Genomic DNA, 27,563 nt, shown 5'->3' on the forward strand with positions numbered 1-27,563 from the left:
CTGAAGCTGGGGAGCGGCGCGCGTGCGCACGTCGGGAGGCGACCGGCTGGGGGCTGCTGGGAGGGCCGGGCAGTTCGAGAAACGGGTGGGCGTGTGCCCGGTGGGCGCGGGAGAGGCCCCGGGTGCGCGTGCGCATTGGAGCGCGAGCCGTAGGAGGAGGTGGGAGCTGAGGAGGCGGTGGAGGGGGCGGGTCGCGTCCGGCGCCACGTCCGCAGCCAGAGGCCGCCGTCGCAAACCGTGTCTTCTGGCTCCGTAGCCGGAGGAGGCGTCTCCGGAGCCCGCGACTGCCTGAGGCTGTGCCCGCCGCTCAGGCCGCCTCGCCCTTCCTCGGTGCTGGCCGCTCCTCTGCCCGGCCCCGGCGCCGGCCCCCGACCCGGCGGTAAGTCGGTCAGGGAGGGTAGGGGGCGCCGTCCCGGCTTCCTGCCCTCCCCTCTTTTGCGTTTTTCCGTTAGCTTTTCTGCACCTCACTGCCTCCCTGCCCAGGCTTGGCTGCCCGGAGCCTTTTTTGGTGGTGATGGTGGCGGGGGGTTGCTGAACGGGGAAGGGGGAGGGGCGGGATCGTGTTGCGGGCGGGTGGAGGTTAGCTGGCGGGGTTACCCTCCCCCCGCCACCTCTTTACTCGTTTCTGACTCCCCCGCCGGGGTTTGAGATTGGGACCCTCACTGGACGCTTCCTCCTGACTTCTTACCTCCTGGGGTGTCAGGCCGGAAAAATGGGGGTTGGGAGGATGTCAGCAGCCTGGGAGAGGAGAGGGATGCGGCAGAGGGGCTGCTTGCGTCCCCGCCCCACTCACTCCTAACCTGTTGATAAACTGTTCTCTTGGGTTCAGCCACACGAGCCTTGGTCCCCAGTGGACATTCCCGGTGCTCTTCCCAGGTAGCTCTGCCCCCACGCCTAACCTGAGCTTGAAAGTGAAGCGATGGACGGAGGTGTGACGGCCCCGGGGGGTGACTGGGGACCGCTGGAGCACCCCTGAGTGCCGTCAGCGCCTCCTAAGCCTAAATAAAAACCGTGCCTGCTATGCACACGCACCTCAAGACGGATCCCCAAGCTCCCACCTATGATCAGATCCTCTCTCCTAAACAGACCGCCTCTTGTATGTTAGAAGACAGAAATTCTGGAACTCTGTGGGAGTGGGGTTTGCTGGGTATACAACGTGGAGCAGAGGGAGGAGGTGCTGAGCTCAGCCTCAGCCAGTGCTCCTTCAGGGTCATTTTCTGCCTCTCCTGCCACGTCACTCCCTCTGCTAAAGAAAAAAAAAAGGACTTGCTAGTGCCCAAAGGGATGGGGGGTGGGGGGGTGGGCGGGGGAAGGGGCCACTGGGAAAGGTTTAGAAACACCTAGGGAAGGAGGAGAGTTTATTTGATTTATTCTGCCCTTGTGAACACTTATGCTAATTCCAAATGAAAACACTTTATTTACTGTCTGTGATTATTTGCTGATGTTGTTTAACCTTTAAAACGTCCACTGGTGTGGGTGCTCTAAAGAGTTCCCCGGCAATATTGATATAACATGAACAGGTATATGTCTGAGTGTATGTACTCATGTCTGTTTTCTTAAAGCAAGAAGGAAGTAACTTTTAATAAACTTATATGCATCCTGTTTTGATTTTTTTCGCTTTCATTTCTTTAGTCTTTGTTATAATGTACACTAGAAAGCAAGTGCAGTAAAAATATGCCATTATGTAGAGAATATTGTTAGATCTTGTGTGTGGTTCTTTTTTAACTCCAGGAAAATCTTTAGCTTTTTCTTGTTTCAGTCATTGAACTGTTGTTGTTATGCTACTTCCTGAAGGTCCCTTGCTGGATTATATATAAACCCCGTGCAAGGAGGGCCTTGACATGCTTGTTCAGAATGAACCTTCAGTGTCTAACAGTGTCTGACACATAGTAGGGACACAGCTATCTGTTGAACTAATGAAGTATAATTTAGTGAAAATGACTGGTGTGCTGGTTACTTGGTTTGATAGGTTAGTGTAACTCTGGTTAATGTTTCGTTTCAGAGCAACACTTAGAAACTGCCATTTCCATACTGGCGGTTGTTACTTATCACTAGCTCTAAGTTTTACTGGCAGATTACTTTTTCTTTCCTGACACATTCAGTGCATTTCTTGCAGTTCACTTGCTGTTGATTTAATGGGCAGGGACCAATTTTAAAAGGAGCCTCTTGAGGAGAGCTGGTTAACTAGAGAAGCCTAAAAACAGTAAGCTGGTGTTTGAATAATATACACTGTTTGTTGGTGTATGTGGGCTAAAGCTCTGTATAAATATATATTTTAAACTCCTTGTAGTTATTTGGCAAAGAAGCTAAAGCATAGGAATGAGAACGTGGCAAAGTTTCTACATATTTTAAAATATGTAGAATAATTTAGCTAATTGTCTTTTTTAGCTAATAATTTAGCTAGTTGTCTTTTCTTATAGGGAAATTGGCACTTACTGTTTAGTAAGAAATTTTTGAAGTGTCTTTGAAGGTAGCCTGTCGTGCACTGCATTTTGTAGTTATGCTTCATATACAGTGTGTTAGTGCTTTTTAACTTCCCTTGGTACACAGGGGTCTTGAGCCATAGGCACATTTGAGTACTATTTTCAGATTTTCTTTTCATTATTAACAAAAATTTTATATAACAGATATCTGTAAACAACACTGATTCATTTGTTTTCTTTTAAAAAAGGGAGGGGGTTCATAGAGGCATTTGTTTACTTATTTCTATTATTGGAAGAAATTACCCTCTAGAGAATAGTGTTGTTATAAATCCTTGCTCAATATATTTGCCAGCTGTTACATCTATGATATTGTTGTACTGGACACGAATTGTCTCTCCCTGGCCTAAAATGCTTAAAGGAACTGCTGATGAATTGCAGTCTACAGTAAAGAACTCTTTCACATTTCAGAGTTTCTTAAAGAAACATGACCAGTTTTAGTTAGTACTGTAATCGTTTATTCACATGTCAGGACCACATGGTAAAACTGATTATGTCCTTAGAGTTAAGTTAAATTATTTGTCCTGATCTAAAGGCTGTTTTCTGTCTTTATTGCCTTTCTTAGGAAAGTACATTTTTTTTCTCCACAAATGAATTTATTTATTGAGTTCTAAAGTCCCAAGTTAAAAAAAAAAAAGTCCCAATTTGTCTGGACAGTTCTCCAATCGTGTGTGATGTCCCTCCAAATTTAATTTCTTATTTCTTTTTTTTTCTAGCTTTTACTTATTTATTTTTCCTTTATTTTTATTAGTTGGAGGCTAATTACTTTACACTATTGTAGTGGGCTTTGTCATACATTGACATGAATCAGCCATGGAATTACATGTATTCCCCATCCCGATCCCCCCTCCCACTTCCCTCTCCACCCGATTCCTCTGGGTCTTCCCAGTGCACCAGCCCCGAGCACTTGTCTCATGCATCCCACCTGGGCTGGTGATCTGTTTCACCCTTGATAATATACACGTTTCGATGCTGTTCTCTAAACATCTCACCCTCACCTTCTCCCACAGAGTCCAAAAGTCTGTTCTGTACATCTGTGTCTCTTTTTCTGTTTTGCATATAGGGTTATCATTACCATCTTTCTAAATTCCATATATATGTGTTAGTATGCTGTAATGTTCTTTATCTTTCTGGCTTACTTCACTGTGTATAACGGGCTCCAGTTTCATCCATCTCATTAGAACTGATTCAAATGAATTTTTTTTAATGGCTGAGTACTATTCCATTGTGTATATGTACCACAGCTTCCTTATCCATTCATCTGCTGATGGGCATCTAGGTTGCTTCCATGTCCTGGCTATTATAAACAGTGCTGCGATGAACACTGGGGTGCACATGTCTCTCTCAGATCTGGTTTCCTCAGTGTGTATGCCCAGAAGTGGTATTGCTGGGTCATACGGCAGTTCTATTTCCAGTTTTTAAAGGAATCTCCACACTGTTCTCCATAACGGCTGTACCAGTTTGCATTCCCACCAACAGTGTAAGAGGGTTCCCTTTTCTCCACACCCTCTCCAGCATTTATTGCTTGTAGACTTTTGGATAGCAGCCATCCTGACTGGCGTGTAATGGTACCTCATTGTGGTTTTGATTTGCATTTCTCTGATAATGAGTGATGTTGAGCATCTTTTCATGTGTTTGTTAGCCATCTGTATGTCTTCTCTGGAGAAATGTCTGTTTAGTTCTTTGGCCCATTTTTTGATTGGGTCATTTATTTTTCTGGAATTGAGCTGCAGGAGTTGCTTGTATATTTTTGAGATTAAAGTACATTTTTAAAAAAGAAATTTGTGTGCATTGTGAGTTCCTATAGAGCAGCGTTCTTTTGGTTTTTGAATGAAACTAAATGATGGTAAAGTATATAACCACTGGATTGTAAACTCTGACTTATAGTCCTCTATGTGTTTAATCACAGTCACACTGAAACCTGGTTTCTCAATGAAACCAGGGTACCTGGCACATAGCAGGGACCCAAGTATATGTTAAATTTATGCTGATGGTTTGCATAGAATTTAATAATGTTGTTTAAAGGTAACATTTTAAAATGGTCTTTTCGATATTTTCATTGTCAGTTGTTTTTTGTCTTCATGTGTATACTTTAAAATTTTACTAAGTAGATTATTTACCTCTTCCAGTTTTAGAATATTAGGGGTGTATTTGTCTTCACAATTCCATATTTAAGAGATAAAAGTGTAATGATGATAATGACCAGGATGGTAATATAAAAAGTATTTCTCCTAGTGATGAAGTGATAATATCCATGAAGAGGTAATACCACCAGAAGTTTGGCACATATATGTGTGTAGAAGTTGGGAATGGTTTATGTGAGTAAAAAGTAAAGATGGTATTACAGATAGTTAAGGATTATAGCAAAAATACCTTTATAAGTGGTGTCTTGAATTCAGAAAAATATATTCCATATACTTAAAAAGCTTTTACACAATTTTTATTACCCTAAAGTGTTCTGTAGGAATTTTAATACTACATACTTGCTGTTAATATGAGTGACGTACAAGAAATGTAGACATTTAAAATATATATATATATATATATACAAAACAAAAATCAATCTTTATGGCCTCTTAGGGCTTTCAAGATCAAGTTGTTTCAGTCTAGATAGCCAGGTTCTGGCCTGCACAACTCTAGACTTTGTATTATTTATTGGTAATCCTGTTTGTAACTATTGATAATATTAGTAAATGTAAATGTAATTTAAGAATGGGGTAAACTCAGGGGAGGTGGAGTGTGGTTGGGCAGGGAAAAGAGCTGGTAAATCATACTCTGAAATTCCTGATGCTGGGAAAGAGTGAAGGCAAGAGGAGAAGGGGGCAGCAGAGGGTGAGCTGGACATGACTTACTGACTGAACACCATACCCTAAAAGAAGTTACAGGCAAGAAGGACATTTATTGGAAGTCTATTTGTCTTAAAAAATTCCCAAGCACTTTTCATTTAGCATTTTAGTTAGTGTATATTTAAAAATAAAACTATTTTGAATTACTTTGTAGTAGAATTTATGTGTTATGTCTCTCCTATGGTTCTTGAATCCCCTGGCAGACCACTGCCTATTCTTCAAGAGGTACATTTGAAGAGCATGAATCCAGCTGAAAGTTTTTTTTTTTAAACCAGAAATTTGGATCATGTATTGGTTTGCATATTTTCTTGTGATGCTTAAAGGTAGTGTGGATACAAATTATATTTTTATTCCATTTATTCCACAAATACTGTGTTTCAGCTTACAACCAAAATATGTACTATAAAATGGTAAGAATTATAAATAAGATTTTCAAATTGCAAATCAGGGAAAAGAGCTATAAGAGAGGAGGTCTTGGTGTGCTGTCAGGACTGGGGTGGGGGGGGAACATAACCATGAATAAAACTCAGTGATGTCATTTTCTTCAAGTCAGCATTTTGTGATTCAGGAACACTGCTTTTTAGATGATCAACTTGATTTAAGGATAAAAACCCTATTAGTTACAATTACTATATAGATGAACTGTGTCATCTTTAAAAATATCTTTTGTGAATATCACTGATTTCTAAGATTTAAAAATATAATTTTCTTTAATTACAAAATCAATACATGTTTATGGTAAAAAATTAAAATATATGTGGTAAGTATATATATTTCTCTCTATATAGAAATACTATGTATCTCTTCCTCCTCACCATATATATAATTTCTGTCCTGTAGTGGCAATCTTTGTTAGCACTTTGGGGCTTCCCAGGTGGCGCTAGTGGTAAAGAACCCTCCTGTCAATGCACGAGATGCAAGAAATGCAGGTTTGATTGCTGTCAGGAAGCTCCCCTGTAGGAGGAAATGACAACCCCATTCTAGTATTCTTGCCTGGAGAATCCCATGGACAGAAGAAGCTGGCAGGCTACAGTCCATAGGGTTGCAAAGAGTCGGACATGACTGAAGCAACTTAGCGTGCATATTTACCTTCAGTCTTTTATGTGCACTTGAAAAAAATAGTATCATGTGATATATGCCTTTTTTATCCTCTAAACAGAACATTAATGGTTCCCCGTAGTATTTAATCTTCATAAATGATTTTAATGTCTGTGTTGTATGTATCTTTAGGAAGCTTACAAATTCATCTCTTGCTATCCATGAGACTACTCATTTGACTATCTTTAGGTATATTTTGTTTCTGCTGGTTTCTCTTTTGCTCACTTCTTAAATATGAACAGTCCAATTAAGCTTATCAATCTATTCTCTTACTGCACTTTTCCTTGATCATACCACTTACCCCATGCAACTTCAGCTGTCACTTCAGACCATTCTTAGGACCTCAGTTCTAACTCAGACTTCATGCTAAGTTTCAGGCCCTTTAAGTCCAATTGACTGCTAAATGTCTCCTGTGGATGCTCTGAAGGTATCTCAAATAGCTTTTCAGGAACAGGTCATAGTCAACAGTCAGTGTACACTTATTTGTTAAAGGGGAGATCTCGTGGTTAAGTGTTCTTATTGCAATAAAGTAAACATTAAAAAAAAAAGTCCATCTCTCTCAGCATTCGTTTCCTCTCTCCTGCCCCCCGTCTTCATCATTTCTATTTCTCACACTAGAAATTTTATATCCTATATTCTCCTTCTATCTCACATTAATACCCAAGTTATGCTACTTCACACAAAAAATTCAAGTATTTGAGTATCCACTTAATCAGCATTGATTAAGGCTCTGGGAATGAAGGGAATGAAGCAGCGACAAAACCAAGCTTTGTTACAATAGAGCTTTCATTCTAATTGGGAGAGAGAATAAACATGTATATCAAGTGACAGTAAAAGCAATGAAGAAAATAGAGCAGTGTTAGATGAAAATGGTAGGGAAAGGAGTTAGGAAGGTGCTAATCTGTCTTAGGGTAGTCAGGCAAGACCTCTGAGAAGGGGACATTTGCACAGACCTGAAGGAAGTAAGGAATCAAGCCATGTACATGTATTGGGGAAGAGCCTTTCAGGAAAAGATGAGCAAAGAAGCCTATGTTGTCAGGCTGGAGTGAGCAAGAAACAGAATGGTAGAAGATGCTATCAGGGTATTAGATGTTGACCCTCAAAGGCCAAGGAAAGGACTCTGGATTTTATTCTGAGCAAACTAGGAAGCAGCTGGAGGGTTTTAAGCAGAGTATGACATGGCTAGACTGAAGGAAGAGCAAAGATGGAAGCTCAGAGGCTGGTTAAGAGACTTTGTAGCTGTCCAAATTAGAGATGGTGACGGCTTAGTCAAAAGAGGGAGCAGAAGAGGTGATGTGTAGTAGTTGTATCTTGGACTTATTCAGGCAACAGAACTTACCAACGATTTGATGGGAATGTTAAAGGAAATCAAGGGTGACTCCTAGGGTTTTGGTCTAAACATTTATTTAGACAAGAACAATTGACAAGAGTTCAGACTACTGTTCTATCTCATTAAAGTAGCCACTTGCTGTATTTAATCTCTGTCCTTCCACCTGATCTTGCTTTAGTTAGCTTCTTAAAATACAGATCTGACAGTATTAATTGGCTGATGGCTCCTCATTGCCTGTTGGCAGGAGAGTAGCCACTTCATAGTATTTAGATGAATTTGCATATGTCTTTTATGCTATCATAGAATAAAACCGCTCTGATCTTTTAAAATGATGGTCTTTTTCTTTTTTAAACTACAAGGTAGATAAATGTGAAGAAATTACGTTTTGTTTGTTTTTTTAAAAGGAATTCTGTATTAGGAGGAAAAGGCAAGACTTTTGGTAGGAATTTGTGGGATATATACAGAAAAGCAGTTTTAAAATGTATGTAGTTACTACCATGTCTGTTTTATAACTCCAGCTAAAATATGAAAGGTGTATGTGTATATAATATCCCTGTATTTCTGTACAGAATATTGTGACATCTATTAATTACTTGATCACCCAAATAATCTCCTGGTATACAGATACTTGGTTTAGTGCTGAGTAAGGCAAAGTGTCTCTCCTTTTGAATTAACAGTTCAGTGGGGAAGAAAGTAGGTATCCCAGGTACGTCAGTGGTAAAGAATCCACCTGGAATGCAGGAGATATGGGTTCAAGTCCAAGATCCCCGGGAGGAGGAAATGGCAACCCAATCCAGTATTCTTGCCTGGGAAATTCCATGGACAGAGGAGAGCCTGGCGGGCTACAGTCCATGGAGTCACAAAGAGTCGGACAGGACTGAAGCGACTACAACAATGGGGAAGAAAGTGGCTCCAAAATAGTTATCCTCAAGAAGGGGCACACACACTCCTAGCCATTCTGCCAGGAGTTTCTGCATGTTTTTGTTTTCAATTGTTAAGTAGAGTGAGGGCTACTCTACTCAATTGTTCAGAGTGAGGGCTAGAATATCTTTAATTTCTGTTTCCTGAACTGCAAGGATCTGGTGAAGTTATTTGTCCTCAGCCATATAGTTTATATAGTCAAGTTGGGATTCAAATGCAGGGTCTCTGATCTCAAAACTTTAAACACTGTGCTGTATAATTCTCATGATCTTAACGTGACGATAAGTTAAAGAAATATAAAAATGAGAATGAAAATAAATTTAACTTTCTGGCTTAAGAGAGTTTCAAAATTAAAGCAAATCAGGAACTCCTAGTAATGCATCAGCTGGTACTCTTTCAGATATTTAATTGTTGTTGTTGTCAGAAATTACATATCTCCAGTGTTACTTTTAAAATCTTAAGTGTGTATGAAACACATTAAAGTGACAAGGAGACCAGCATAAGATGAGGTGCGCTTGATCTGTGGTCTGAGCCAGGCTTTTCATTAGAGCAACTGAAAATCACTTATTTAAGCACATGGTGTGTGCTGCTGAGTGCTGAGGCTGCAGTCACACACCCTTTAAGTTTTAAAGATAGTTCAAATGAATTCTTTTTAACGGCTGAGTAATATTCCATGGTGTATATGTACCACAGCTTCCTTATCCATTCATCTGTTGATGGGCATCTGGGTTGCTTCCATGTCCTGGCTATTATAAACAGTGCTGCGATGAACATTGGGGTGCACGTGTTTGAATCAGTTCTAATGAGATGGATGAAACTGGAGCCCATTATACAGAGTGAAGTAAGCCAGAAAGATAAAGAACATTACAGTATACTAACACATATATACGGAATTTAGATAGATGGTGGCGATAACCCTATATGCAAAACAGAAAAAGAGACACAGAAGTACAGAACAGACTTTTGAACTCTGGGGGAGAACGTGAGGGTGGGATGTTTTGAAAGAACAGCATGTATACTATCTATGGTGAAACGGACCACCAGCCCAGGTGGGATACATGAGTCAGGTGCTCGGGCCTGGTGCACTGGGAGGACCCTGAGGAGTCGGGTGGGGAGGGAGGTGGGAGGGGGGATCGGGATGGGGAATACGTGTAACTATATGGCTGATTCATGCCAATGTATGACAAAACCCACTGAAATGTTGTAAAGTGATTGGCCTCCAACTAATAAAATAATATTAAAAAAAAAAAAAAAAATAAAGATAGTTCAAGTTGAATTAATGAAGTTAAATTACCTTTGAAGAGTCTCACTTCTCAGACTGCTACCTCTAGCACCCTCATTTGCCACCAGTGTGTTTTGCCTGGCTTACTGACATATAGAAGGAAATGTGAATGACTTTTTATTTGATCAGCTGATGCTTAAAAGCAATAGGAGTCATAAAGGAAAAGGGAACTTCCCTGACCCTCCTCTGATCCCTTAACATTAGTCCTGATAAACACTGCAGTACGTGTAAACCCTGAAAACCCTAGGTTGAGACTAACAGGTTTTTCTGTTCTTGTTTCTGATTGCTTGTTCTCCCCACACAGCCAGAATGATTTTTAAAAAGGGTAACTCAGAACACATGACCCCTCTGGTCAGCGCCTTTCACTGGCTCCCCATCTCAGAGTTACAAGATAATTGCCTCTCTGGCCTGTAAGGGACTGTGTCACCCACACCTCACTCTTTGACCTCCTTTCCTACTGCCCTTTGCTGCAGCCCCCACCACATTTTTCTGGCTGTTCCTTCCTGTTTGTGGTAAGCTCCTACTTCAGGACCTTTGCTTTTATTGTTTTTTTCTGCCTTGAGGGCACTTGACTGAAGTACCTTGTGTCCTTAACTCGTTTGGGATGTCACCACAACGAGGCCTTCAAAGACTCTCCCACTTAAAATATTACATCCTCTCCCCTTCATCTTTTTTTCCCACAGCAGGTAACATTATCTGATACACAATATGAAACTTAAAGTTGCTCAGTCATGTCTGACTCTTTGCCATCCCATGGACTGTAGCCCCTCCAGGCTCCTCTGTCCATGGAATTCTCCAAGCAGGAATACTGGAGTGGGTAGTTACTTCCTTCTCCAGGGGATCTTCCTAATCCAGGGATTCAACCTGGTTCTCCTGCATTGCAGGCAGATTCTTCACCGTTTGAGCCACCAGCGAAGCCCCAGTATACAGTATATTCTTTGCATATTTATTGTCTTTCCCACTAGACAATATGGGGTGTTCATGATGGCGGAGTTTTGGTCTGTACTGATCACAGCTATATCCCATGCATAAAACATGACACATAGTAGGTACTCAATCTGTCAATTAATCAGCATATTAAAGTATACTGTTTTCACAATATTCTTTTTTCCTAGCTTTCTTGAGATATAATTGACATACAGCATTGTGTAAGTCTAAGGTGTATAATGTGATGGTTTGATACACATATATTGTGAAATGTTTACCAGATTAAGGTTAGTTAACACATCCTTAACTCATAATTACCTTTGTTGTTGTTATTATGGTGAGAACTTTAAAAAATCTGTTAGCAACTTTCAAGCATACAATATAGTATTTTTAACTGTAGTTATCATGCTGTACATTAGATCCTCAGAACTTATTCCTCTTATAATGGAAAGTTTGTACCCTTTGACCAGCATTATTTCCCCAACTCTACACCCCCAGCCCCTTGTAACTACCTTATCTTTAGTTTGGCTTTTTTAGATTTCATATGTAATTGAGATTATATACTATTTGTCTTTCTCTGACTTATTTCACTTAAAATACTATCCTCAAGGTTCATCCATGTTGTTTTGCAGATGGCAGGATTTTATAATAATCTTTAAAATCTCTATTGTATATTTACAGATTTAATAATTTAGGCTCTGTGGTTTTATGATTAGTAAATATTTATTTGACTACTGAGGTCACAACCCTAGTTTTCTGGCCAAGCAAGAAAGCTTTTAGACCAGTCTTGACTTTTTGAAATCTTTACTTATTCAAGTGAATATTAAAGCAAATATTTTAAGATAGTAAAGAAAATTGGGCAAAGAAAGTTTATGTTTTTCATCCCAGCATAGCTTATTTTATTTCTTACTTTCTCTTATTACTTGTACTTAGACATAATCATAGTATAATGTATTTTTTAATAGTAGATTTTGTATTAGTTTGCTAGTGAACACTTCTGTTTATAAGAGCTCTGATAACAATACAATCAAAATCCTTCTCTAAGTGATTCAGATTGATGCAGTCATCTCTATAGAAGAATGTTTTTATGAAAATTTTCAGATAGAATTTTTTTCTTTTAGTTCATAGTATAGTTTTTCTTTAAGTCTCTTGTGAAATAAATGATAGTTAACCAGTAGTCTGTAGAGAATACTAGATGTACTTCCAGAGGTATAAGCTGGATTTAGAAAAGGCAGAGGAACCAGAGATCAAATTGCCAACATGTGTTGGATCACAGAGACAGCAAAGGAATTGCAGAAAAACATCTACTTCTGCTTCATTGACTACTTTAAACCTTTGACTGTGTGGATCACTACAAACTGGAAAATTCTTAAAGAGATGGGAATACCAGACCACCTTACCAGTCTCCTGAGAAAACTCTATGTAGGTCAAGAAGCAACAGTTAAAACTCACGTGGAACAACAGACTGGTACAAAATTGGGAAAGGAATCAAGGCTGTATATTGTAACCCTGCTTATTTAACTTATATGCAGAGTATATGATGTGAAATGCCAGGCTGGATGAATCACAGGCTGGAATCAAGAGTGCTGGGAGAAATATAAATAACCCCAGATATGCAGAAAGTGAAGAGGAACTAAAGAGCCTCTTGATGAGGGTGAATGAGGACAGTGAAAAAGCTGGCTTAAAACACAACACTCAAAAAACTAAGATCATGTCATCCGCTCCCATTACTTCATGGCAAACAGATGGGGAAACAATGGAAACAGTGACAGACTTTATTTTCTTGGACTCCAAAATCACTGTAGATAGTGACTGCAGGCATGAAATTAAAAGATACTTGCTCCTTGAAAGAAAAGCTATGACAAACCTAGACAGCATATTGAAAAATAGAGACATCACTTTGTTGACAAATATTTGTCTAGTTAAGGCTATAGTTTTTCTACTAGACATGTATGGATATGAGAATTGAACCATAAAGAAGGCTGAGAGCTGAAGGATGATGGATGCTTTTGAACTGTGGTGTTGGAGGAGACTCTTGAGAGTCCCTTGGACATCAAAGAGACCAAACTAGTCAATCCTAAAAAAATCAACCCTGAATATTCACTGGGACGACTGATGCTGAAGCTGAAGCTCCAATACTTTGGCCCCTTGATGGGAAGAGCTGACTCACTGGAAAAGACTTTGATACTGGGAAAGACTGAGGGCAGGAGGAGTAGGGGGAACCAGAGAATGAGATGATTAGATGGCATCATCAACTCAATGGACATGGGTTTGAGCAAACTCCGGGAGATAGTGAGGAACTGGGAAGCCTGGCATGCGGCAGCCCATGGTGTCGCAGAGTCAGACACAACTTGGCGACTAAACAGGTTTTTCTTTAGGTCTGTTGTGAAATAAAATATTCTGTAGGAGGAAGCACTTAACATTTTTGTCTGCTGACTCCCACCTTTCAACTTTATTTCAGTTAGTAATTTTCAATTTAAGTTGAAGCTGTAGTAACAACATAGAGCCTGTATCATGCCTGCCAGTCTTTGCTTGATTTAAAATTTATGTTTTCAACTAGTAATTTTAAGTATTTCTCAACACCACAAAGTAGGAGACAGACAAGGTGAAGTAGTCTTGTTATGGGTGTTTTAAAATGTTGTTTATCAGGAGTTCCCTGGTTGGTGGTTAGGATTCTGTGCTTTCATTGTCATGGTCTCAGTTTAATGCCTGGCTGCATAGCTTGGCCAAAATAATAATAAATAAGTAAAATGTTGTTTATCAACTTAATAAAGTTGATTAAGTGTTAATAAGCATATGATAAGAGTAGTTTCAGAGGTTGAAATTGAAATGTGTGTGTTTTTTAGGTGATCATGAATCAGACAGATAAAAATCAACAAGAAATCCCATCATACCTTAGCGATGAGCCACCAGAAGGTAAGTACGCATCTGTAACAGTAAGAATGAAAAAACATTCTAGTGAATTAAAGTTCAGATTGTCTTTATTAAAGTAACAACCTGTTTTGTCAGCACATGTGTTCCAAAAATACTTAAACACTTTAGCTTTTAATAAGAAAGCATAGATATTATGAATAGGGACACTATGTAACTGTTTTACTGTTTAAGATCTATTTTTCTGCTACTCTTTTCTTCTTCTAAGACCATTTCACAAGTAGAGCATCCTTTCATATGTAAAGAATTGGGTGGGGTGCAGAGTAAGGAGGGACTGCAAAATCTTAATTCAGGAGGCACTTGAGATTTGTTAAACTCCTGTTATTGACTATGTTATAATAGGTAACTTCCTTTTTTAATATATGGTCTTGGGGTTTGCTTAATTTATTTTTTAGTTTGAAAATCGTGACATCAGGAATCATTTTATTCTCATCTTTCCTTCAGAAATCTGTGGAAACACTAAACGCACACCTGAATGTCTCGACTATACACAGAAACAACTAGCTGTTTTCTTGGCTTTATTTTTTAGGGACTAGAACTCTGTAGTATTGAAGAGAAAAGTTAGGGCTCAATGAGGAAGTAAATAAGGACTTGTGAGAAAGATGTCAGGAAAGAGATAAAGGCTGTCCAGGAGCATGACTGTTAAGGAAGACAACAGCCTCAGCAGTGTCTTTACATTGGCAACCTGTTAAACAAAAGTAGTCTGCAAAGTGAATAATTTATATGGTGGTAATTAAGAGCACAGTGATAACAGTATTAAAATTTGTCTGATTTGACGGAGAAAAATTGTCTTCATTAAATGTACACCAAATTTAGCATAGAAGGATAATACTAATGAGGTATTCAGCATGAGGTTTTTATGTTTTATCCTCAAGTCAAGATCCCCCCACCCCTTTTCCTAGTGTTACTAACCCTGATTACAGAAGAATTACCACTTATGTAATTCTTTCCATCATAATTTTATAATATATTCAAATGTTTATGTGTCTTAAGTCTCTTATTTCAGCTATTTTAAAATTTATATTAACTATGCTTATTACTCAAAGTTTCAATTAAAAAATTGGTTTTATAAATTTAACTATTGCTGTATCTTTATAAGTGAGCTATTTTGACTAAGCAGTGAGGCTTTCTTCCTTGTAAAATGATGTAAACTCTCCAAACAATGAGAAGAAAATGTTACTCAAGGTAAATTTGTGCCTTGTGTATTTAAAGAAACTCTATTTTCAGAATTTTTTCTCTTTTAAATATTGTTGGTTTCCCAGAGTTATCTGATAGCCACGATTTAGTAGCTTTGGTAGTCTTAGTTGAACCTATTTATCCAAGAATTTACCTTTCTTGTGTGAGATTATACCTTTTTAGTGGTTATAGCCTGACTTTATATAGTTACCAAGTATTTTTTCATGAAGTTAAAAAAAAATAAAAACACCATTGCTCATGTGTTTTTGCTGCCTGAGTCACTAGATTATGAAGGAGAAAAGATCTCTGTGTATTTGAGGGTGGCAGAAACAAATTTTTATGATGTCTTCCTGCTAGTCATTTTATGCTGGAGTTTGGGTTACATGCCAGTTTGAGTGCCTCTATTAAACAAACAAAAAACTCATGACAGTAAATCTGAATTTCTCATATTGATGCTCCTTTTCTGGGAGTATATGAAGAGTTTTTACAAACTAGATGCTTAAATCACATATTCTATTCTATAAAAATTACTGAGGCTGTGGAAGTATTAACCATAGCTATGGTTTTCTCATTACAAAAAAGATTTTATGTAGGTGATGAATAATTTTCCTGTTTTTACATATAGTATTAGCTCTTAAAATACATTATGAAGGAGCGCATAGAATAGAAACCCAAATATACTTAAATATACTTAAATAAGTGGTTCTCCAATTATTTCATCTTGGGATGCTTTCTACTTTCAAAACTTGAGGATTCCAAAGAGCTTGTGTCTTTGTTGGTACTTGCCATATTAACAATAAAAACAGAAACTTAAGTATTTTACTATGAAGAGAATTCAACAGGCCCATATAAATATAACACATTTTTTGAAAAATATACAACTATTTTTCAAAAAAAAAAAGAAAAATAACATTGTGAGCAGAGTGACATTTTGTTTGTGGCAGTGCCATGGCTTGCAGGATTTTAGTTCCCCAACGAGGGAATGAACCGAGGCCCTCGGCATTGAAAGGGTGGGGTCCTAACCACTGAACCAGCAGGGAATTCCTCACATTGTTTTAAAATTTTTGCAGATCTCTTTAATATTTGGATTAATAGAAGAGAGCTAGATTCTCATAGTTGCTTCTGTGTTTAGTCTGTTGTGTTACTGCACATCATTAAGCTTTTGGAAAATCCTGTTGTAGACTGGTGACAGAATGAAAGTGAAAAGACATGTTAACATTGATGTGTTAGTATTACTATGAAAGCAGTTTGTAACCCCTTAAATAGTCCTGGGGATACTCAGGGGTTCCAGACCACACCTTGAGAACCAGTGCTTTAAATGAGGAAGCTTTTTTCAATAATGACTGAATTCTATCAAGGAAATAAGGGCTAAATATATTTATCTTTTTTTCATGCTCCTTTTAGGTTATAAAACAAAGCTTTTTAAAAAATGAACAGCAACAAAACTGTAAATCAAGGAAACACTTAAAATAGTTTTCTATTTTATGAAAGTTGTCAAGTCTTTAAAGCATTTCTTCTCATAGATACTAAGACTTAGCCTTGGACCAAGATGTTTTAAAAACATGGACAGTTACACCCTTGAGGGAATAGCTCTTCCTGTCTTGATGAGATTTGTGTTTATTTGGTTGACCTTATCAGTACAATCTCCTGATTGTGAGGAAGTCAGGCTACTCAGTGATTTGTACTGTTTTTATAAAGACTTACATGTGACTGTCTTGTATTTTCTCTCATTAGGTTCAATGAAAGATCACCCACAACAGCAACCAGGCATGCTGTCCCGTGTGACTGGGGGTATCTTCAGTGTTACAAAGGGAGCTGTTGGTGCCACCATTGGTGGCGTGGCTTGGATTGGTGGAAAGAGTCTGGAGGTGACCAAAACAGCTGTTACAACTGTGCCTTCCATGGGAATAGGGCTGGTGAAAGGGGGCGTGTCTGCTGTGGCTGGAGGTGTTACAGCTGTTGGGTCTGCTGTTGTAAACAAAGTGCCCTTAACAGGAAAGAAAAAAGACAAATCTGACTAAAATATGGAGATACAGTTGTTCTCCACAGCATTATGATGCCAGTGGCATTGAATTGCTAAATTATGGACTACAACCGAGTCACCTGTTTTGGACGTTTATCTTCTAACTGCTGTGTTGAAAGTATTGATGACTGACTGACTGGCTTTTGTCTAAAAAGAAGAGACCAATACTAGCACAGTGTATGAAGGTTTCTCATACTTAAATTCCAGCTTTTTATCTGGTAAAATGTTACACTTATTCAGTTGTAACTGAAGATATGGTGTATTTGAATATTTACTATATAAGTCTTTCAGTTTAACTAAAAATGTGAAAGTTGAATTTAGTGGATGATCTTTATAGTTCCATATGTATAATGTGCCAGGTAACTCATCTGCCCCTTAAGAAGGGAACCTTGAACTACATAAACTGTACCTTTGATGTGCCTAATAGTTTCAGATGTTTTAATTAGTTTTTTTAAATAACCATAGTTGATTAGACCAAGAGGCATTCTTTTATTATTTAAGGTGGTAAAAGTAGCAGGAACTAGAGAAGATTAAAAGAAAAGATTCATGGTTTTGTGAGTATTAACCTTCTTGTATTAGACATGCATTATATTAATTTAATCATTGATGCCTTACAAAAGAAAACATCTTTTCTAATACCCTGAATATGTGCAGTTCTTAGGATTATTATTATATATGGATTCTTTAAAAAGTTGTTTGTGAAACTAGTTTTCCCTCAAGAATCTCAGGATTAGTGGGGTAAAGGCATTTCTTGCTCTCAGCAGATATAGTGCTTGTTAACTGTCAGTAGTTATACCAAATTGTACACTTCAACCTGGGTTCATGCTCCGTCATTAATAAACCTTACAGTGCCTAAGGAACATTTCTTTGCTGGTCAGAAGCTATGTTAAAAGAGTTTCATATTAAGGAGGAACACATAAATCATTTTAAGTTCTTAAGAATTATCTGAAGCATTCAAGATATAAAAAGAATTCTTCACATCTATTTTGTCTCACATGCTTACATACTCAGTTGTGCCCGACTCTTTGTGACTCCACGGACTATAACCCATCAAGTTCCTTTGTCCATGGAATTTTTCAGGCAAGAATACTGAAGTGGGCTGTGATCTCCTATTCCAGGGGATCTTCCCCACGCAGGGAGCAAACCCATGTCTCCTGCTTAGCAGATGGATTCTTAACCACTTGTGCCACCTGGCACAAGGATGGCTTAAATTATTAGCAGTACCCCTTTTAAAAAACACAGTAAAAGCAACTATGGATATGTGACCTAAATTGAATGGAATGGGCTCCACAGATTAATGCTGAAGATTAAGTATATTGATAAGTGCTATCAATGTTTGACAGGCTTTTAAAATGTTATCTTACAGTCCTTTAAAGCAGCAGTAGACTTTGTATCATTTTCCACATAAACTTCAGGCAGGGAATTGAATTTTTTGGTTACGGATAATAAGCGTGTCATATCTTAATAACATCTCATCATGCCTCGTTCATTCTAAAAGAGTATGACTTAGCTGGAATTCATCTTTGTTTCATGTTCAGTTCATAAAAATTTTTAAAGTGGAATATATATTCGGCATATCTCTTAACCAAGGCTTTAATCCAAGTTTGAAAAATTTTAATTTTTTTTAAGTTTGGAAATTTGCTACCATTCTGCACTTTTTTTTTTAATGAGCAAGGGGAAGAAAGGAGGTGATACTCTTTAGTCAGTAAGTCAAAATAGCACTCCTGAGAACTTAAATCACTCCAACACCCAAAACTTAAGTGTTGTTTGCAAACCCTTAAAAGTTTTACATTAATAATGTGGATCAACAAACGGATAAGAACAAAACTTAACTTTTAAACGCTTTTATAAATACCAGCAGGGATTTATGCAAATCCAGTTTCCTGAACCTTTCTACCATATACAAATCTTGAACGTCATTAAGGAGTTAATCAGCAATTAAATTGCCATTTATTTCATCCAGTATGATTTATCTGTTGGTATAAAGAAAGAAAGTGAAGTCGCTCAGTCGTGTCCGACTCTTTGTGACCCCATGGACTGTAGCCTACCAGGCTCCTCCGTTGATTTGGGTTTTCCAGGCAAGAATACTGGGAGTGGGTTGCCATTACCTTCTCCAGGAGATCTTCCTGATCCAGGGATTGAACCCAGGTCTCCTGCATTGTAGGCAGATGCTTTACTCTCTGAGCCACCAGGGAAGTATCTGTTGGTATATTGTGATCAAATATAATTAGAAACAGGATTTTAAAAGAACTCTGAAATTAATAAACACTAAATGATCTCAATAATGGTATTGGAGAACTTTTTCCTGTTATTTGAAAGAAATTATTGCTTTGTTGCTAGTTTATATTTCTAAATTATCTTCATAGGCTCTGCTGTGCTTTGTACCTGAATTTCTACATATAGACTTTAGTTTACTGTGTGCTTGAATATTTATTTTCAACTTGGCTTGTCTTTAAAATTGCTTGAGAAAAAATGGTTGTAATTAATTTCTGCTACAGAAAAGCCACCTGGTACATTTTATCTCATCAAGCTTGTTTTAAATTTTAAACTTATAACTTTGTTCAGGAGAGGCTTTGCAATGATAGCAGAGAACTTGTACAAATGAACAGTTAGTTGTAGAGGTTCTTGTTGAAATGAACTTGCCATTTGATATGTAAAGCTGTACACTTCAGTCTTTTCCAGTTTATTTTTGTAGACTAGCAATCTGACCTGTTGAACAGTACTAGCTAACTTCAAGAAATGAGGTTGTTGTATACACCTGGAGGCATCTGTTATTCAGCTTATCTTTTAAGTGGGTATTTGGCACAATGAGAATAAACTTGTGTGACCCACTAGAATGACTGATCTAATAATGTTGACATCATGAATCCTGTACTTAGTGAAATGTCAGATGAAAATTACTGATGATTGAGTAAATTTTTTGTGTTAAAAGAAATGGGAAAAGAATACATGAATATGTTTAATAAAGAACTATGATCTGCAAAAGATGAACTGTTTCATAAAGATCTAAGGAAATAAAGGGAATTTTAAAACAGGGTATTCTTAAAATTTTAGTTATATAGCAAATCAGAAAGCACTGTAGTCAGTTTTTAAATTTTTTGGTACTAATGCACAAACATGACAGAACATCTCCAAATATGAATTATGATGCCAACAATCAAGTCCACATATATTTTAAACAACTCTAATAAATATCAAACATGCAGATTTCTAGGTTTGACAGCAACTTGCTGAATCTCTGCAGGGTGGAATTCAAGACTGCAGTTTAACAACCTCTGCAGGTGGTTCTTGTGCACTCTTAAACTTCGGGAATTGATGGAGGAATTATAAAGTAGGGAGGGCACTTCTGTGTCCTAGGCCGATGTGGAACCAACTTAAGACTGCTTACTGCCCAAAAATGATTCAAAGGGAAGGGAACCAACTGGAAGAAGGAAGAAAATTGATACTTACTGGGCACCTACTTACCTATCGGGCATGGTCCATAAATTCTCTTATTTAATCAGTATGAGGCCCTTAGGAAGAAAGTATCTGTATTCCCTTTGTACAAATATGGAACAAGCTAACCTCCAATGTTAGTTGAGTTTCCCATAATACTTGAATTAGTGTCAGTCACAACCTCTCCAGCGAATGCTTGAATTAGTGTCAGTCACAACCTCTCCGGCCTATGTCCAGAAACAAAGGGGACTACTCAATAATTAGTCCTTCATTCTGCTGCTGTAATGCTGCCTGTATGCTTGATTTACCAAGCTGTGTGATTTGAGCTCACTTCAAGTCTTCGGCGTGATCATATTTATTTGGCAGCTACTTGCATTCTGCCACAGAAATGAGTTTATACATAAATTGTTTAAAGGAAATAATGTAACTTGTTGTTAGAGTCTTTTTTTCCACAGAGGAAATGAAATTTGACTCTACTGTTTTATGTAAGGGTATCTCCCCCTGCTACGTTGTTGATTTTGAGTATCTAAAATTTTACTTGTAGGATGATCTGGGTTAAGAATGCAAGAATGGAAAAAAGCAGAGTTTCATGGGCTAAAAAGTAATGGACTAGGATTTGGTTTAAACGAAAATAAAGCTGGTATACTGCATGTTTGACCATGAATGTGGATTTTTTTAGTTTAAACTTTTCTAGTTAGACTAAGCTACAAATGTATTTCTATAACCACAACTGCCTCTGGTTTGCTAGTGTACTGACAAAAGTTTTTATTTATTTAATTGAAGGATAGTTGTTTTACAATATTGGCTTTTACACAAAGCATTTTACACTAATGGCCACAAAGCACAAATGGCTACTCAACTCTGCTCAACTTCCTTACACACTTTCTTGTTTGTTCCCTTCCCTACTCTTCAAAATTAGTTTCACTGCCCCGCTTCCTACCCCTCTGTTGTACTCCCTTTCTCCCATTCTAAATCTCTCTGTAAAAAGAGGCAACCAGACAGCAACTCTTCTGCCTCTCTCAAGGCGCACTCCTCCAACCTGCCTGCATGTGTTCCCATGCTCTGTGGGCCAGGCATGGGCCAGAACTATTGTCTCTGCTCTTATCCAAAGCAAAGCCCACTTAAACTTCCTCAAGGATTTTAATCCTTAGTATTAATTAGTTTTCCACCTATCACCCATCTCTTTCTCCTTGGATCATACCCACTGGCATATAAACATGTTCCAGTATTTCCTTTCTTTAAAGAAAAATTACTTGATTTCATTACCTCCATTTTATGCTTCCATTTGCAGCAAAATTTCTTGAAAAACAATATAGTCCCTGACTCTTTCTCATCTCCTATTCTCTCAGCCCACTCCAGTTGCCTTCTTACCTGTCTCATTCTACCAGAATCACTCTTGACAGGATCAACCAATGATTCCCTTTTGCCAGATCCACTGGTCATTTCTTATCTTAGCTGACCTCCTCATGGCATTCAATATTATTGAAAATGTCCTTTTCTCTTGGCAGACTTACCCTGGTCACCCCATTCCAGACCTGGTCTGTCGCTACTACAAAGTTATCCTCTTTCTGGGCAGTCTCACCTAGAGCTGTAGCAGATAAGCAGATGATCTCTAGGTATCTTATCTCCAGTCCTGATTTCTCACAACTCCAGGCACTCCAGGCTTCACTGTTTTTCTGTTTGAAAACTCTGCTCAAGTTAGGCATATCAAGATTGACATCAGTAATAGAATTACCAAGGTGACCATATAATGAATAATGCATTTCAAACTGAGACACTTTTGAGGGTGAAAGAGAACACTGCTGGTAATTTTGTCAGGGCAGCAAGCATAAACAAAACTCTGCCAAAGGATTTCCCATCACATCTGGAATGAGATCCTGCTCCTTAGACTTGTGCTGCTCACCTTGTCACTCTTGCCATCACTTAACTCTGCCCTGACTGTACTGACTGCCACGCTCCCCTTGAACAAACATTTCTGTGTGACTTTAAGTGAGTGACTGAGCCTCTCTGTGCTTAAGGGTCCTCATCTGCTAGAACAATAAACAACGGTACTCTCAGCTCTTAGGAGTTGTAAAGCACAACATGCATAGCACTTAGTAGATGCTGCAGAGAGATATACCTATCTCTGCAGAGAGAGAACCCTGCAGAGTCTCCTAACTAAGGAACTGAACAGATATGGACAGTAAGGGTTACTTGCATTTGCTGAAGGAAGGAATAAAGTGAAGATGTGGTCTCCATTTTTCATAAATTTTTCATTACTTAAGGGCCTTGCACATAGTGCACATATGTTTGAGTGTCAAGAGTCAACTGTTTCTATATTTGTTACATAGTTCAAACTCCACTGCTGAAAGTGAGCCAGTCTTTATCTGGGTCTTACTTATCTTGAAACAAAACTTAGAAACTTAAAACTTAACTAAAATCAGTACCAACCATCACACACTTAATCTTTCATATATTACAGTCAGACCTGGATTCTCGGTTTCCTTAAAAACTGTACTTCAAATGAATATGAATTAGATCATTTTAAATTTAAGGAATTTTACAGAGACATTTTCATAAAAACTCCTGAATTTGTAGTTGGTACTCACTCTTTTAGCATGTCAGGTAGGGGTGACTTTTTCTTATGCCAGCTCATAAGCAATCCTTTTTCTGTTCACAAGGTTTGAACAGAAGAGAGATCTCAGTAAATCTGGGCTCTGGCACTTAGCAGCTGGATGGCTCTTTAAGCTTGATTCCTCATCTGTAAAAAAGGGAGAGTAATACATGCACACGGAAGTGTTTTATGAAATAAAGCCGTCAATTTTAAACTGACCACACAAATAAGTTCTAATTATTCCTTATGATGGGTAATACTTGGTTCTCAAAGATACCTATTCCAACCTGGAGATAAAATCAACTTTCTCCACCAAAATGTTTTAGAAATTTGCTAATGTTTCACTGAACACTAACTACAGGATTCAGACCATAGTGGAGTGATGTTTCAGAGCTGGTGGTGAGAAAGAAGGCTGGGTCTGCATCCCAGATGAAATGTGCTGTATCAAAAATGTACCCATAATTTGAATGAAGGGAGTGCACTTGTCAGTTTCTAAAACTATTCACTTACAAAATATCACACTTGTGCCATTTAATAGTAGTTTGTTTGTTTTTTTAATAGCTCAAGGACAAAATTACAAACTTTATTAAAATAAATGCAACTTACATTTTCAAGTATAGCAGCTGACTCACAGATCATCTACTTAGAGGTAATTTAAACACAACTCAGAAGCTAGGTAGGTTCTTAAAATTACTGGTACCCACAGTATTCCTGAATCACTTAAGTTTTTGCTACTTGGTTTCACTCTGCACTGGTTAAAAAAAAAAAAAAAAGCAACATCAGTCAGCAAGTTACTCTTCAACATTTAATGGTGCCACAGGGTTAAATAATGGCCTTCTTTTTTTGGCCTGAATTTTACCAAAGTTAGCCTCAAATTCTTTTTTTGTTCCATTTATATTTGCTAGATGTCCATTCTTTATTGCATAGCCTAAGGAATTCAGTTTCCTTATCCTGTATTGTACTATTTGTGGAGTTAATTCAAGAACCATTGGTGTCTCTCTTATCTGAGCTATGGAAATTCCTTCTTTCAATAATCCCTGAATTCTCTCCTCCAAAACTGAAACAGAGTAATATAAAAGGGCAGGACATTTCAAAACCAACTGCTTCAGGTCATGATCAGTACATTTAAAAGCATTTTTAGAGAAAGTCATACTGTTCTGTATACTTCTTGGGCAAAGTTGAAAAAGAAATCCTTTGAGCTTGGAGAGAAGCTGGAGAATTTCAAAGTTTGCAAAACCCTGCTCCTGGAAAAATTCTAGTGTTTCCTTTATAGCTGCAGAAGAATTTAACAGAATAAATGGGTTTTGGCTTAACAGTTTTAGAAGCCAAACTTTCATGTTGGCCTCGGAGCCACCTAAATTTAGATAACTCTCTTGAATAATCTTTATCATTTGCTTATTCTTCTCAATAGGATTATGAAATATATTAGATGCAGTTGTCAAAAATCTGCTAATGACCACATTTTTGAGTCCCAACTCTTGAAAGAACTGAATATTCAGCTTCCAGTTTTCCTGGTCTTTAACAGTAAAGAAAGATTCTGGAAACTGTTCTATTAACTTGACTAACTCTTCCTCGTTTTTACAGACCAATTGCCAGAGTTCTCTTTGGGTGTTAACAGCAGTTGGACTGCAGATAATTGCTTCTGGGCAGCGTTCCAAGATACTGGCTACAGCAGTCTCATTGGCACCCAGCTGTTGTAGAATATTTGCAATTTCTTCAACATAGGTTTCATCCTCCAGAAGTACCCAGCCTTTTAATCTTCGAATTTTCCTGATGTCAACTGACAATTTAAAGAGCTTTTCTACTGTCTTTTTATTTTCTTTCTTTGACTGACTATCAGTTGTATAGGTGAAGGATGCTAGAAAAGGTCCGTATTTTGGAGCTGATTGCATTTTTCGGAAAGAACAGAGTCTGCAGGGCTGGGATCTCATCAGCAACTTCCACAACATGCCTGCAATCCACTGGCTAATTCCCACCGTCCTGAGACTCAAAATGTACAAATCATACCTGTAAGAAAGAAAATACAGGTTCTCTTAGAATACAAACACAAATCTGAGCTACAAATAGTAAGCATGGAAATAAAATGGACAAATTAGGTAAACTACTCATGTGGAGTAGTAAATAGAGCTGTTTAAATAATTGATGAAGTAACTGTCATATACTGTTTCCCATCTTAAACTTAATAAATACCCTCTTTGAGCTTTGCAACAACTTGTGAAATAGTTAGTTCCATTTAACACATCAGTAGCAAAACCACAGGGAGTTCCAAGATTCACAAACCTCAAATGTTATTTTGACATAAATTTTGTTTCTTACAACTCTGTTTCTGTTTAGGGCATATACATTTATACACATACCCATTTTTTTAAAATGTTTTTTATATTTTAAAGTTGATGTTTAGGTAAAGCAAATACTTTTTAAGGAGGAGAGTCAATTTTAATTTTATATTGTATTTTTTGCTGAATAGCTATTCTCCAAAATAAGCCACTGAATTTGTTTTGTTTAAAAATGAGTTAATAAATTAATACTATTTTATGAGAATTTGTAAAAATCTTCTTTTATAAATCCAGAATTAAAATAAGTCTCAGCCAGGTAAAACAAGAAATGCCATGTGACTGCCTGGTGGAGTCATGGGAAATCATGTTAGCTGTGGAATGTCATGGTGACCATGGCTTATTTCACTTAGTGTAGTATAGCATGTGTTAGGACAAATCAGTTAATTTTAATTGGTCAAAGAATCAGGGAAGTTTCCCTTTCCTTTAGGATTCCTACTGCTTTTATGCATCAGATGAGAAGATAAAAATCCATCCCTATTTCTGTCTATATTGTTTGAATCTTAAAAGCTAGCTCCTTTAATTCATTTGAAATTTCTGGTTGTGAGCGGAGAAGGTAAATAGACTTCATCAATAGTTTAGCTATCTCTAAGCACCATTTTTGAACAATCCTTTCCTCCCCCACGATTTGTGATGTCTCCTTTGTTATGTCATATTAAACGTAGCTTCTGTTTCTAGCTAGCCTCCATCCTTGTGCGTGCGTGCCAAGTCACTTCAGTCGTGTTGACTCTTCGTGACCCCATGGACTGTAGCCCGCCAGGCTCCTCTGTCCATAGGATTCTCCAGGCAAGTATACTGGAGTGGGTTGCCATGCCGTCCTCCAGGGGATCTTCCCCACTCAAGAGATCGAACCTGTGTCTCTTACATCTCCTGCACTGGCAGGTGGGTTCATCACTAGTGCCACTTGGCAAAAATAGTAGGGGAATCCTCACTCCCCTACTATTTTTGCAATTCCCCAAAGGAGCCAGGTGGCTAATTTCCGGCCTTTGCTTCATACTTGGCTCCCTCTGCTAGACCATCCTAAAACAATCTCTGGTCAGCTCATTCTTTCACACCCCTCACAACGATGTCAAATCTCAACTCAGACCTCCAGCTTCCCCCAACACCCATTCTCTCATTCACTCTCAACCCAAATACCCTTGCATCTAACTAGTACAAAGAAAGGAGTGCAATTCACCACACCAAACATAAACCTTCTGCTGTTTCCCCTTCCCTAGAGTTATTCCATTCATCTTCCAGGTAATTTTTGCTCTTGTGCTCATCCCAGCCACTCTAGCCTGAGATCTCTAGAGCCCTTCTTTCTCATGTATTCACTCTTCAGTTGAATCCTCCTCTCTGAGGTTCCCACCCTTCACCTCAATGGCTCCTTTTCTCACTGCCCCTCCAGCTAAAATTATTTTTCTCTCCCCCTGAATTAATTCTTGCACAGCCTCTTTTCTCTCCATTTCCTCTCTTGCCATTTACATAACTTCCCATAAAGACAACTTTCATGTGATTAAAGCCAATGAGTAGTTTTAGTTCCTCTTTTGACATCTGCAGCTTTCAGCACAGGTGACCACTTTCTTTGGGAAATAACTCACACCTGACTTTCAAGACTTCCCACTCCCCTGGTCCTCCTTCCTTCCTCTGCTTCTGACCACCCTTTATCTGTCTCCTCTGCAGGCTCATCTTCAAGGCTTGGTTCTAGGCTCTCCTCTTCTTACCTTAGTGTTTCTCCTCAGAGATCCTGTCTTTATCCAGGGCTTGTTAATCCACGGAAACTTCATTCCAGCTTCTCAAAATGTCATCTTGTCACTTCCCTGCAATAAACTTTTCAATTGCACTTTAGGATAGAGACATAAAGTAAATATCTACTTTACCATGGCCTTTAAGGCTTCTTTGTCTTAGGCCCTGTCATCACCCAAATCTCCTGTCCCCCTCTGCCTACACTTAACTGTACCAACTTCCTTCCAGCCCTTGGCGCTCTACCTGTTCCCATCACAGGGTCTCTAAAGACTGAGGGCTGTTCCCCATGCCCACAATCCTCCTAAGTCTAAGTGTCACTTTCTCAGGGAAGGCTTCCTGCCCTTCGTGAATAGATGAGGCCTCTTGTCCCCCAGACAGGCTGTCTTGGCCTGTTCCTCTGTGTGCTTAGTCACTCAGTTGTGTCCAACTCTTTGCAACTCCATGGACTGTGGCCTGCCAGGGT

The 27,563-nt window shown here is 38.4% G+C and overlaps 2 protein-coding genes across 7 annotated transcripts in view; one reads left to right on the forward strand and one right to left on the reverse strand.

The window, feature by feature from the left end:
- TMEM263 (transmembrane protein 263) lies at positions 1 to 21,099 on the forward strand. The gene is made up of 3 exons (XM_065938427.1): positions 1 to 379; positions 13,731 to 13,800; positions 16,726 to 21,099. Exons 2-3 carry the CDS (start codon positions 13,737 to 13,739, stop codon positions 17,010 to 17,012), a joined length of 351 nt encoding a protein of 116 aa, XP_065794499.1. The 5' UTR covers positions 1 to 379; positions 13,731 to 13,736; the 3' UTR covers positions 17,013 to 21,099.
- Positions 18,588 to 27,563, reverse strand: part of MTERF2 (mitochondrial transcription termination factor 2) — an 11,510-nt gene continuing 2,534 nt past the window's right edge. The window contains exons 2-6 of one of the 6 annotated variants that reach the window (XR_010663621.1): positions 27,079 to 27,184; positions 23,649 to 25,049; positions 23,038 to 23,189; positions 22,032 to 22,138; positions 18,588 to 19,214 (exon numbers count right to left, since the gene is read on the reverse strand). Coding sequence is in view for 1 of the 6 variants with exons in the window: in XM_065938425.1 (XP_065794497.1) it covers positions 23,834 to 24,991 (1,158 nt within the window). In the remaining 5 variants the exon portion in view is untranslated. Of the gene's footprint in view, positions 19,215 to 22,031; positions 22,139 to 23,037; positions 23,190 to 23,500; positions 25,050 to 27,078; positions 27,198 to 27,563 lie in introns of those variants that run through there. The other 5 variants (XR_010663622.1, XR_010663620.1, XR_010663623.1 and 2 more) reach the window with 5 other exon arrangements.

This window comes from Muntiacus reevesi, chromosome 1, assembly GCF_963930625.1.
Source record: "Muntiacus reevesi chromosome 1, mMunRee1.1, whole genome shotgun sequence".
Classification (NCBI taxonomy): Eukaryota; Metazoa; Chordata; class Mammalia; order Artiodactyla; family Cervidae; genus Muntiacus; species Muntiacus reevesi.